General features: G+C 46.5%; 1 protein-coding gene across 9 annotated transcripts in view; it reads left to right on the top strand.

Moving 5' to 3' along the window:
* Positions 1–12468, top strand: part of LOC144127790 (choline/ethanolaminephosphotransferase 1-like) — a 54988-nt gene that overhangs the window by 14946 nt on the left and 27574 nt on the right. For 3 of the 9 annotated variants that reach the window (XM_077660697.1, XM_077660698.1, XM_077660699.1), the window contains exons 2-4: positions 2848–3222; positions 6863–6994; positions 7162–7293. In XM_077660697.1, the coding sequence (XP_077516823.1) occupies positions 2848–3222; positions 6863–6994; positions 7162–7293 (639 nt within the window). The remainder of the gene's footprint in view (positions 1–2847; positions 3223–6862; positions 6995–7161; positions 7294–12468) is intronic. The other 6 variants (XM_077660702.1, XM_077660700.1, XM_077660703.1 and 3 more) reach the window with 3 other exon arrangements.

Below are 12468 nucleotides of genomic sequence, written 5' to 3' on the forward strand. Positions count from 1 at the left end.
TTATATGGGGCACTCCGTAGTGATAGCTGTCAGATTATTGTTCATTGTATGAACATTACGATCGTCTTCCTCAGTTAAGGCTGAATATCTTTCCTGCAGCGATATCCTGAATACCTCTATTTTCCCTCTTATCGCTAGCTCGTTAATGGACTTCCTATTCACTAGCTTCTTTCGTTCCCTCTTCAACTCTAAGCTAATTCGAGACCTTACCATTCTGTGGTCGCTACAGCACACCTTTCCGCGGACGGCCACATCCTGAACGATGACAGGTTGAGCGCATAGTATAAAGCCGATTTCATTTTTAGACTCGCCATTGGGGCTATTCCAGGTCCAATTCCTGTTCTCTCGTTTTCGGAAGAAGGTATTCATGATCCGTAAATTATTTCGATCTGCGAACTCTACTAATAGCTCTCCCCTACTATTCCTAGAACCTATCCCATAGTCACCTACCGCGTGGTCGCCAGCCTGCTTCCTGCCCTCCTTCGCATTGAAGTCTCCCATCAGTACAGTGTAGAGTGATTCTACTTTATTCATTGCCGATTCCACATCTTCATAGAAGCTTTAAACGGTCTGGTCATCATGGCTGGATGTAGGCGCGTAGGCCTGCACTGCACCACTTTCAACTTGTACCTCCTATTGAGCCTAATTACAATAGATGCTACCCTCTCGTTAATACTGTAGAAATCCTCTACGTTGCCAGCTATATCCTGATTAATGAGAAATAGAAAAGAGCAAGTTTTCCATCAATCGAGTGTACATAACCCAAAGATGAGGGACCCTGTAAGGAAGAGACCACATCACCCGAGTTTTTATCATAAATGGGTCTTTTAAGCCACGGTGATGATTCTGTGGTTATGGCGCTCAGCTGCTGACCTGAAAGACGCGGGTTCGGTGGAGGCGAAATTCTAGGGGTTCATGTACTGTGCGATGTCAGTGCACGTTAAAGAACCCCAGGTGGTCAAAATTTGAGGAGCCCTTCATAGCCTGAGTTGCTTTGGGACATTAAACCCCTATAAACCAAACGAATAGGTCTTTTATCACAAACATCTTGAAACACTTCAGGAGAAAGGTGCTACTTTCACTTTTGCCAAGTATCCGTTTCACTCACTATGCATCTAAAGGGCTCATCATTTTTGTGATTTGCATAGTTTGTATTGCATGGTAGTCCCTTGCTTAGCGATATACTAACGACTTGCCCGACGTGTGCACTCAGATCACAAGCCCTACCTTCACAACCTGCGTACTTCTATTCACCTGTGATTGACATAAATGAGACAAATGGTGATTTCAGTGGTCATGTTCGGGTTCAGTAATATATGCGACAAAATGGCTACCTTCTTTATGCAAAACTTTCTCCCAGTGTAGCACGTAGTTCTGCTATCACTCAAGGTTTGAGTGACACAATTGTTGTCGCATATTTCACTAATTCTTCCTCTTCAGCCACTTCAGCCTGGTTGATTCAGAACCGTCAGGTGGATTCTCGAGAACCGTGAAGGCAGTCCTCTTCCTTCAAATGGGCTGGCGAATATGGCAGTGTGGTGACGACACTTGTTGCCCTCGATCGATGAAAATTTGGGTCAGGCCAAAAAGAAAATAGAAAATGAAAAGGGTGGGGGGGAGGCAGAACTTCCACCACACTCTGTTCATACCAATTAGTGGCCCTCAGCTGCTCTGTGTTCTGCACAGGTACGCCACCAGTTTAAAGGTTTCTGAGCCTGGATTTGCCAGCAAACATTGTCTTCAAGCAAAGAATGAGTCACAGCCAGCCCAGGCATGACCTTTTAGGAGCTCCGAATACCACGTTTCCAACTTTATGATAGGATGGATGGATGGATGGATGGATGGATAGATGGATGGATGGATACGGCTGAACCCTTTAATCGGGTGGTGGCTCAAGCCACCTAGCCGTGACTTATGAAATTTTACTGTTCTCTTGATTTTAGCCACCAATCAGATAACCGCTTTTGTTATAAAGTTGGTTAGGGCGGGCATTTGATGTGGTTTGACTGTATCATAACAAGTCAGATTTCCTTCGAAAGAGAGAAATATACTTTTCAATTTTAAAAGTTGTACGCTAAGAGGTGAATTTTTTTTACTTCCCTGTGTTAGTAGGGCATCAAACAAGGCGGGTGCTATACTGTGGTTTGGTCTAAGACTGCAGTTTTTTAAACGAGTGCTATTACAAAAATGATAGGCGTGCGGACCACTATAGATAGTTGACGCATATATAGATAACATATTTGTGTAGTGTGTAAAATTTTGTCAAGCTTTGTGCTATTTGTGGCTCTTTAAAGGTGGTGATAACTGAAATAATTATCATGCATTTCAGTTGTTCAGTAGCAGAACATCGCTCATAAAGTAAACTTCACAGTGAAAATTTTCAAGCATTTTCTGTGTATGCCCCGTGTGTATTTATGCTATCATGTCCAGGAGCAGACTATAGCACTAATGAACTTTGTGAATGTTTTTGTGCTGAAATTACTGCAAATTTCCTACAGTGTGCAGAAGTGTTCAATATTTTTAAAAAATTTCTTATTAGTGATTTTCTGTTACAAAAAAGTGAAATGCATGGTCATGTTTATTTTATCCACCACCAGATTTGAACAGCAATGATTATGAAAATATAAAGCTTGGCTGTAGTGTGCATTCTTGCGTTTCTCTCCCGACGAAGCCACTTATTGAGTCTTGGCAAGGTCGCAGCTGTAGAGACTGCATGGTATCCAGCTGGCCAAGAATTGCCCTCTGTGGCGAGCCAGCCTGCTCTCTTGGAGGAAAGAGGCTTATCTTGCCCACTTGACTGTCTCGTGGAGGAGGTGAAGCATCTGAGGCACTGCGACACGTGTGCAGGTTCCTCGGTGGGCGTTTGTGCTGTGCGCCCTGGGGCTGTTCGTGTACCAGACGCTGGATGCATGCGACGGGAAGCAGGCGCGCCGCACGGGCACCAACTCACCCCTGGGCGAGCTGTTTGACCATGGGTGCGACTCCATCTCGACCGTGTTTGTGGCGCTGGCGGTGTGCATCGCAGTCAAGCTGGGCTCCTACCCAGCCTGGATGTTCTTCCAGTGCTTCGTGGCCATCTCCCTTTTCTACTGCGCCCACTGGCAGACCTACGTGTCGGGCACCCTGCGCTTCGGCAAGTTTGACGTGACAGAGGCGCAGTTTGCAGTGATGCTGATCCACATCGTGTCTGCCGTCTTTGGCCCCGACATTTGGGCCACCAAGGTGGGTGGTATGGCTTCCTTTACAGTAAACCCTCATCTCGCCCTTGGGGTGGACACGTCCATTGGTATTTAATAATTTTTCAAAATGTTCAAGTTTCAAGATAAATGGAAACACATTTTTATTTATTTATTTATTTATTTAAGCATACTGTAAGCCTAGTTAGGCTCTTACAGGAGTGGGCAAAATAATGGGACAATTATACAAAACAATAGCATATCCAGTATAACATACACGAGATACAAAACATGCGCCTGCAGTAGAAAAGACTAGCAAGTAGGCTGAGACCATCAACGGTCAAAGGACATGCGCATTGCTATACACGTTCATTTTGATGCATTTAAAACACTGGAAAGGAGAACGACGAAACCACGAGGCGATACAATCAGGTCAACACGATGCTCTTTTGCTCTTTTTATTGTAAATTCTGTTTTTCAAAAAACGACTCTACGTTTTTAAAAAAGATATCAAGAGAGACGTCGTCTATGAATTCGTGAGGCAGATTATTCCATTCTTCAATGGCTAACGTAAAAAATGAGAATTTATATGTGTTACATTTTATTCATATGTGTTACATGGTAGTCCTTGGAGTTTGTTGTGCGACACAGCGTTGACAAAATTGGTATTTTGAGGTATTTGTGATTGACTAAATGAGGGTTTACTGTAACGTAGCCCATGACTTCACCTGTGTCAGGCCACCTGCAGGATGTGTCTGAAAGCGTGGCCCCTGTGTGTGTGTTGCAGGCTTTGTTGCTGATGGGTGCCCATGTGCAGTCTGTCTGGTATGGACTGCCTTTTTTACTGTGCAGTCAGATGATGCACATTCGGGCTTTAATGGGTATTCAGCTGGCATGGGGTGTGTTTCACAGAAGCATACCGTTAGCTTGACAACACAGGCTTTCTGTGCACGACATTCCTAGATTGAATTCAAGGAGCAGATGTCAGTATAAAACAAACTGCACAACGGAAGAGGTGTGTGGTGTCTTTGAAGTCATTTTGATAGTTTATTGGTTCCTTTACACAAAAGCGAAAGAAAGCATTTGCCAAAAGACTGCTGTTGACTCCCACTGCTCCTCGCACAAACAAAGATAATCACTTCAGAAGGGCATGCTGTCGGGCTAGTTGGTGTGGCCGATTGTAAAGAAATTAGCGCAAAAAACAGAGACAAGGGACAAGTAAGGAGAAACATAAGACAATTACAGGTGCTTGTCAATTATGCCTCCTTCCTTGCCCTTTGTCTCTGTTTTTGCACTAATTTGTGTAAATGAAAGTTAATCAGCTATGCAAAGGGCAAAAAGGCACATGAAGCTCTTGAAGCGTTAAAGGTAGAGATGTAACTGTATTATTGACAAGTGGGCTTGGGCAGGGCATGTGATGCGAAGGCACGGTAACCGCTGGTCCTTAATTTTAACGGAATGGATTATAAGAGAAGGCAAGCATAGCAGAGGGCAGCGGAAAGTTAGGTGGGCGGATGAGATTAAAAGGTTTGCAGAAATGCGGTGGCCGCAGCTGGCAGAGGACAGGGTTAATTGGAAAGACATGGGAGTGGCCTTTGCCCTGCAGTGGGTGTAGTCAGGCTGATGATGATGATGACCCTTGTCACACCTTCAAAGGCTGTTGAGTCGATAGCCTTCAAGATTCTTCCTCTCTATCCAACTCTGAGGAGTTTGTGCCACTATCGCCATTGAGGGATTTCATCATCTCGCACTAAGGTGTTATGGCACCACCATTGCTGCCATTAATTTTGCAGGCATGCTAGCAATCATTCAACAAGTTTAGCCTGAACAAGGTTAAAAACAAGATGTTTATTCGTAACAGCAATATTAATCACTATTGAAATGAACTTTGTTGTCTTGGACATGTTGTAGTAAATAACATTTGTGCACAGAAGACGCACTCGCCCAACTTCCTTAAGGAAGCTGGCGTGGGTTGCTTTGTTGCCTGAGCTGACCATTTTCTGCAAAGTAAGTTGCATACATTGAAGTTCCATATTTTTCAGAGATAATACTGGTCTGATTTTATGCTGCAAGCACTGTACATCCGAGAGTGCTGCAACTGCCACTTGATGACCCTCAAAATCTTAATCAAGTTCCGGGCTGCTCCATTCACTTGATAAACTCTCGACTAGATGGCCATCAGACATAGCAGTGCTTTGAGTTTGTCGGTTCGAGGGCCTTCGAAATGACAGGACTATTACTATATATACTGGCATAACAAACCCACTCGCATAATGAACCCCCTTCCCCCCCCCCCCCCCTTTTTTTTGGTGTCCAGATTTTTTTTTTTTTTTTAGCCTTTAGCTTTTTGTAGCGGGTTCCTCAGTTTTTGCGCTGTCCACAGCGCAGACCTTGGCAGCACTGCAAGATGCTGCCCGCCACTGCTTGCTTGTTTATCTTTTGAGGAGAGCTCCTGCCAGAGGGGTGGTGGTGGGGAGGGGGGCGAACTTGGCAGAGCGGCAAGACACTGTGCTCTAATCTAATGCTTCGCATTACAAACTCGTAACCATCCTCTATGTGTTTTTTCTTTTAACCTGGCATAAAAAACACGCGCCTGACCTTCAGGGCCGGTGTTCAGCATGTTCGTGCTATCTCGCCGTGATTGGCTGGCGGCGCCGCCTACCACAGAATTGTCGGATCACGTCAAAGTGAACGATGCTGAACACCAGCGCCACCAACTTCGTCTAACCGCGTGAAGGATGAAACGGACAGAGGTATGATATGAAATTTTGACCCTTCCAAAAAATCTGCTGGAACTTTTTTCCCACGTAATGAACCCTCCCCCCAAACCGATGTCAACTTTTCAAAAAAAAAAAAAAGCGGATTCATTACGCGAGTATATACGGAATGTAGGTGGCATATTTGATGGCCATGAGGTTGCTGCGCATGCGCATTGTTGATGAGGTGACACTTTAGTAAAGTAGTTGAAATCTGCGCTCTTCCAGTTCGTTGTGCAGTTTGTTTTATATTGATTCCTCACTGATTTGCTTTCAGTTGGCCCGTGCCTGCCAGTTAGATGTGGCACACACACACACAAAGCCTGCATGCCCAGGTGAGACACAAAGCCCATGTGTGTTCCAGCATTGGTTTCTGTGGTCCGCACTGGTGCAAGAGGTGTCCCAGCCATTCAGTCAAGGTGCAGAGCTCAGATCAGCTGGGCTGAACTTTTTGTGTGCAGTGAGGCCTTGCTCTAGTCACGTCTCTGATTATCCAGTTTCCCTGGCTCTGTGGGGTTCCTCTTTTGGGGTTCCTCATTTAAAGGGATTAGTGGCTGTCTTTTAATCCTTTTCTCTGGTCCATCCTTGTGTGGGGATTTGGAAGATACACTTTTTCCAAGCTCCTTTCTTTTGCCTCTCTCAGAGGATCGTCTTTATCCTCATGTGGGCAGTTTGAAAAGGACTGGCTGGCCCAACTTGAGTAAATGGCGCTAAGAAATGGCACAAACAGTTTGGACCTAGTGCTGTTTCTTGCTTTTGTTTTCGCATCCAAAAAGAAGTTCCTTGTCTGGTGCTTTACTTTCCCCCCTTCGAGTTTTGGCATTGGGAGCCGTCTGTCTGCTGCATCATTAATGCATAGTCAGCTCAGCTGGTCCAGAGCAGTGTGTGGATGTAAGGGTGCCGTCTGGAGCCGAGCTGTGGCCCCTGCAGGTTCCCTTTGTTGAGCTGCCGCTCAAGTTTCTGCCCCTGTGTCTGGGCGTGATGGCGGGCAGCGTTGCTCTCGTCAGCTACGCAGGGACCATCTTCACAGGTGGCGTTGGCAAGAATGGCTCCACAGTGGCCGTAAGTGTGGTGGTCACCAGCTGGGATCTCTCTCCATGCACGGCTGGGGCACCTTCTGTGGCGAGTGGGCTAGCAAATCTCAATGCTGGTGATGGTGCTGGATTAACCCCCCGGGGGGGCTAACCTGTCCTCTTTCTCTCTTTCTCCGGTGGTGGTGGTGCGTTCAGCTGCCCCTGTTCAATGTGGAGCTGCGGCTGCTCCCCGTGGCGACGGCGCTCTCCGTCTCCCTCGTCATGTGCTACACGGACATTGCTGTCATTCTCTCGGGTGGAGTGGGCAAAAACGGTTCCACCGTGGCTGTAAGTGTGCTCCCCTTTTGCTCTTCCGCCACTGAAATGAAATGCGACTCTAGCTGGGCCTTATTGGCTGGTCAGTCGCAAGCTTCACTAACGGCGCTCTCGACTCACATTTCTAATGCATTTTACACATCAGCTCTAGCCTGAATGCTTATTTGCCTGATCCTTTTACTGTGACAGCAATGAAGGGCACATCTCTTGCAACTGCAGTGTGGTTGGTGCAACACGGAGGGGCGCCATTTGCCGGGGCATGGATTTATGGCATCCTCAGAACACAGCTATTCGAGTTTCAGCACAGCGATGATGCTACTGTGTAGGGTGGTCAACGATACATTTGCAAATGCAAACAACTTGCAGAATGTCACATTACATTGGTGTGGTAACCATCAGAATTTTTTCTTTTGAGAAAATTGAGCCTTGAAATGGCATGCATGCTGCAGTCTGATGCAAAACTGAAACTAAGGTATATTATTACCATTACAATAACCTTTCTGCGGTGGCAGTTGGCATGGCTGGCACCTTGGAGACATTAGCCTGAACTAGATATATTGTTGCATGTAGCTGCAACTGTGGCTCAGTGGTTATCGTGCTCGGCTGCTGACCCGAAAGACTCGAGTTTGATCCCGGCCGCGGCGGGCGCATTCTGATGGGGGCAGAATGCTAGAGGACTGGGCATTGTGCGATGTCAGCTCACATTAAAGAACCCCAGGTGGTCGAAATTATCCGGAGCTCTCCATTGCAGTGTCCCTCACAGCCTGAGTCGCTTTGGGACGTTAAACCCCACAAACCATATTGTTGCATGTAGAAGCTGACCGGTATTTTGCAGAAATGACCATCTGGCGACTTTATGCAAAAAATGCTGCCATCTGAAGAAAACCAAAAAAAGCAAGCGATGCCATGTTGGGGGATTGCGGTCACAGGATTCCATGGTGCAGATCATGTGAGCGGCTTTCCCAGTTTGATGATCCTTTTATTCTAAGGTTTAAGAGAAAAATAATGAGCGACGAGTGGTCTGCGGACCTTTTCTGTGTTGCCCACATTTCCGAGCGATTTCGTAGATACCTATTATGCATCGAAAACTCAGTCAGAGAGGCACCGGCAGCGAAGCTAGAAATTCACAACGGAGTCGTATGTCAGCCTGCTAAAGTTGAAGAATAGGAAGTGTACTGGGCAGGAGGTATCTTTTCTTTAAGTTTTAAAATGTCAAGACTCAGACTGTTCTTCGGTTGTTGTGCTCTGTTTGTTTGTTTTCTTCTTGCGTCGACGATCGAGGTTGAGGTAACGTGTTCGCACCCGCATTGCATGGACGGCACCGTTTCGCTATTGTGCATTCGATTATGAGCGCATGCCTTGGTGAAACTTGCCGATTGTTTGTTTTTCTCAAGTGCTTAAGGCCATCCAATGGTACTGTGACTTAGCTTCCATGACCTTTAGGTTATGTTGTGCCGTTTCATTGCACGCAGAGCGCATTTGTGTAGTGGAGTTCAGTGCTAAAGGCACAAGGGGGCCGGCGTTCTGCAGAATGCCTGCTAACGCTAACGTTTAGGCCTGCAGACTGCGTCGAAAAATTTGCTCCTCCGCACAGTTCTATTTTGTTGTTGTAGTTAAGGATTAAAAAAAAACGGGCACATGAAGCCGAGCGGCAGACACAAAACTAATCCTGCATGAGAAACTACTAGCTGACCGACGCAGTGCGCCGTAACTGCTAGCAAGCAGGAGTGCTCTGTGACAAATGCAAGTTAAACAGACAGCTTAGCTTTGGGCGTTTTTAGTTCAGCGCATGTTATTTGTTTTGTGACTTGGTCTGCGATCTAATTATCACCTCTCGAAAAACACTCAACACCCGCAAGTAGCTTCCTGCTGGCCTCATATCGTGCCTCGTATGAAGTTGGCAGTCTCATCTTGTTTCCTTAGTCATCCTTGGATCCTTTTTTTGTGTACAGCAAGGTACAGAGCAGTACTTGGGCATTTTGGATGATGATAGATGCCAACGTGCATGTCGCTAATCCCATAGTGCAATGTACTGCGGTATCCGGAATCCCCCAACACGGCGGAAATGCGCGCGGTGAACGCAAGGGGATGCCAATTTTTGCATAAGGCCTATTGCGCGGTTGAGCCACCGGTTGTAGCATCCCATGCCAGTGCCTGGTTCTGCATATGAAAATTCACACTGCATGTTAATATTTAACCTGTTCACTGCGTCTAATTATCAGTGGATCGTGTCCTGTATGCGGCACAAATATTGAGTGGGACATTTAAAAGACCTTGGAACACCTGCCAGTTTGCTGTTGCCTTCTGTTGTCGGTTCTAATGCTGTGTATACTTGTGTAAGGGCCACACTTTTTTTCCCGAGATTTTGACGGGGGGCAGTTCCTACATGAGTCAGGCCTATATCTATTTGCAGAAACGTCCCACTGCTGCTGTGACTGTTCTAAACACTGCAAGCCGCACATGCTTTATTCAAGGAAATTCCTCGTCACTTTCATTCTGGCAGCTACTTCAAGAGTTCATCCCTTCCCAGAGGTAGTCATCTTCAGGGCCTCCTGTCTTTTTCAGTGCTCCAGTCACCTTGAAGCTTTTCACAATGGTGTCGCATGACACTGAACACCATGCACTTAAAATCCACAAACAAACTTTGTAATAAGGAAGTAATTACTCCGTTATTGCAAATCTACTCCACCCTGGGGGATTCCCCTAAACATTTGACCAAACAAACTTTCTGCAGTGAAGCTGTCTTCAACCGTCCAGTAGGAGTCTTCTCGTGAACGTCCGCTGCCATCCACTTGAGTAACAACGCCGGAATTCAGCTTTAAATGGCCGATTGACACACACATCCAGCAGCTGCAGGATGCTTGTCATTCCTCCAGGAATGGCAGCTACATTCATTCAAGTTTTGGCAAGCCGGGCCTTTACACGGTTTGCGAGATGGCCTTGAAAAACTGTCGAGGACGAGCAAAGCCCTCCTTTGCAACAAACCGCCCGGTCGGTTCACCCACACCGTTTTTACCCAGTCCTGAATGAGTTTATCACACACCCAACGTTGTTCGTAGACACGATGATAATGCCATCTGGAAACTTTTCCTTTAGCAGCATCTTCCTCTTAAAAACTACATACGGTGGCAGCTGTGTGCCATCAGCATCCCCGTGCACCATTGCCATTCTGCACCGGTTGTGCACACAGAGATATTTTTTGCACCTTTAAAATCAACTGTGCTATTGTCTGGTGTATCGAACCAAACATGCATCTGATCCGCGTTCCCTATCTGATTCAGGTCATAGCCGTGCTCCCCTCAAAGGCTGTTAACGAAATGTCCTCGTACTCATTGGGCAGCCTGTGGCACAATGTCATACTGCGCCGAATGGAGAGCGCATTCCAGTTCATAAAGCGTTCAACCCATTCCCTACTTGCTTTAAAATTCGCAAGCGGAATGCCCATGTGGCGAGCGATGGCAACGGCTCTCAGGCAGATCATCTCCGTCGACACTGCATAGCCGTTTTTTCTTGTCGTCATGTCGCACTCCACAAGTTCCTTTTCAAGCTCCGAAAACTTCTCGCGGAATGCTTTCCGACTGCAGTTCATACCAGCAAGCTGTTCTTTCTGGTTGCACTATCGACGCGCACACTTTTCATTGACGTCGGACTTGCACCCAGCTGCCCGCTTGCCGTGTTCTTTGTTGTAAACGATGACTCAGCTTGAAGGCTGTGGTGTATGAAATCAAATCTCTGCCTATCGTCACCAGGCGGCAAACATAGGCTGCGGTCCACTGAACAACACTGCACACGGCAACCACGACCGAACCAACACAGTGCCTAAGACTGCAGCACCATGCAAAGAAAAAATGGCTCCCAGAGCGAAACAGTTGCAAAAACAAGACCACGTCCCCACATGATCTCAAAGCACTGATGATGATAGGGTGTTGAAAGCAGCTAGTGCCATCTAGTAGTCACTTATGAAATTTAACTTCTGCTAATGCACGAATTTTCGCGTTTGGCTGCAAAATTTTTTTTTTCAAAATTTCGGCTCCAAAGTTGGGGGTGCAGCCCTTACACAGTGGTGGCTCTTACACGAGTATATACGGTAAGTTGGGTCACCCTCACCCGTGAAAATCTAAGGGTGGCGCACCACAGCGCACAAGAATCAGGGCCCTGAAAATCATTGCTGCAGTGAACATGTTAACTGGCTAGCTTGCGGCGGCTTTTGCTTTTCCAGACAGGTGGTAGGTAGTGTGAGAAAATTTCTGGTTAAATGATTTCTGGTAACCTACAGAGCTTGCATCGCGCTGGAATCCGAAACTGCAGGACTGCTTGCAGTTCTGTTTCCTGGCTATACTACCAGGCTATACTACATCTTAACACTGACTCTGTTTCATACATAGCTGTCCATGCTGCCAAAGCTATCATGCCCGTTCATGCAGGCTAAGTCCGCACTCAAAAAGTAGTTCGCCATACAACCAAAGCAGATGCAGGGGCATTGCATTGCTACAAACTTTAAGTATATGATTGGCAGAAAAATGTGGCAAGGGGTAAAACCCTTGCCACATTTTCGTTCTGTGACTCATCAAGATTTCGAGAAGTAAGAATTACATTTAGCAGTTTGGTACAACCTTTGTCCGTAAAGTTCAGAGACTGAGTCCATTAAAAAAATGCGTTTAACATTGAAATCATTTATGAAACACCCCTTGAAAATAGTCTCCCTTGCAGTCTATGCACAGCTTCCAACACTTCTTGAGGTCTTGGAAACAGTTGGAAAACGCTTCTTTTGGCAGGGCTGTCAGCTCCTTTGTTGTGGCGTCCTGAATGGCCTCCACGCTCCCCATCCAGCGACCTTTTATGGCTGTCTTCACACGAGGAAACAGGAAAAAATCTCATGCAGGGAGGTCAGGCGAGTATGACGGATGGGGAAGTACAGTAATGCTGTACTTGGTGAGAAATTCTGTACCGCTGAGAGCAGTGTGCGGCCTTGCGTTATCGCGGAGAAGGCTCCATTGTCTAGATGCCCATAATTCAGGGCGATAGCGTCGCAGTGCGTCACGCATGTGTTGGAGCACGCGGATATAAATCTCCTGATTCGCCGTCTGCCCTTGTAGGACGAACTCGTTTTGTATTACACCTCTGGCATCGAAAAAAACTATCAGCATCGTCTTTGTTTTAATCTTCTGTCGCCGCACCTTTCTCGAC

This window comes from Amblyomma americanum, chromosome 4 (assembly GCF_052857255.1).
Source record: "Amblyomma americanum isolate KBUSLIRL-KWMA chromosome 4, ASM5285725v1, whole genome shotgun sequence".
In the NCBI taxonomy this organism is placed as follows: Eukaryota; Metazoa; Arthropoda; class Arachnida; order Ixodida; family Ixodidae; genus Amblyomma; species Amblyomma americanum.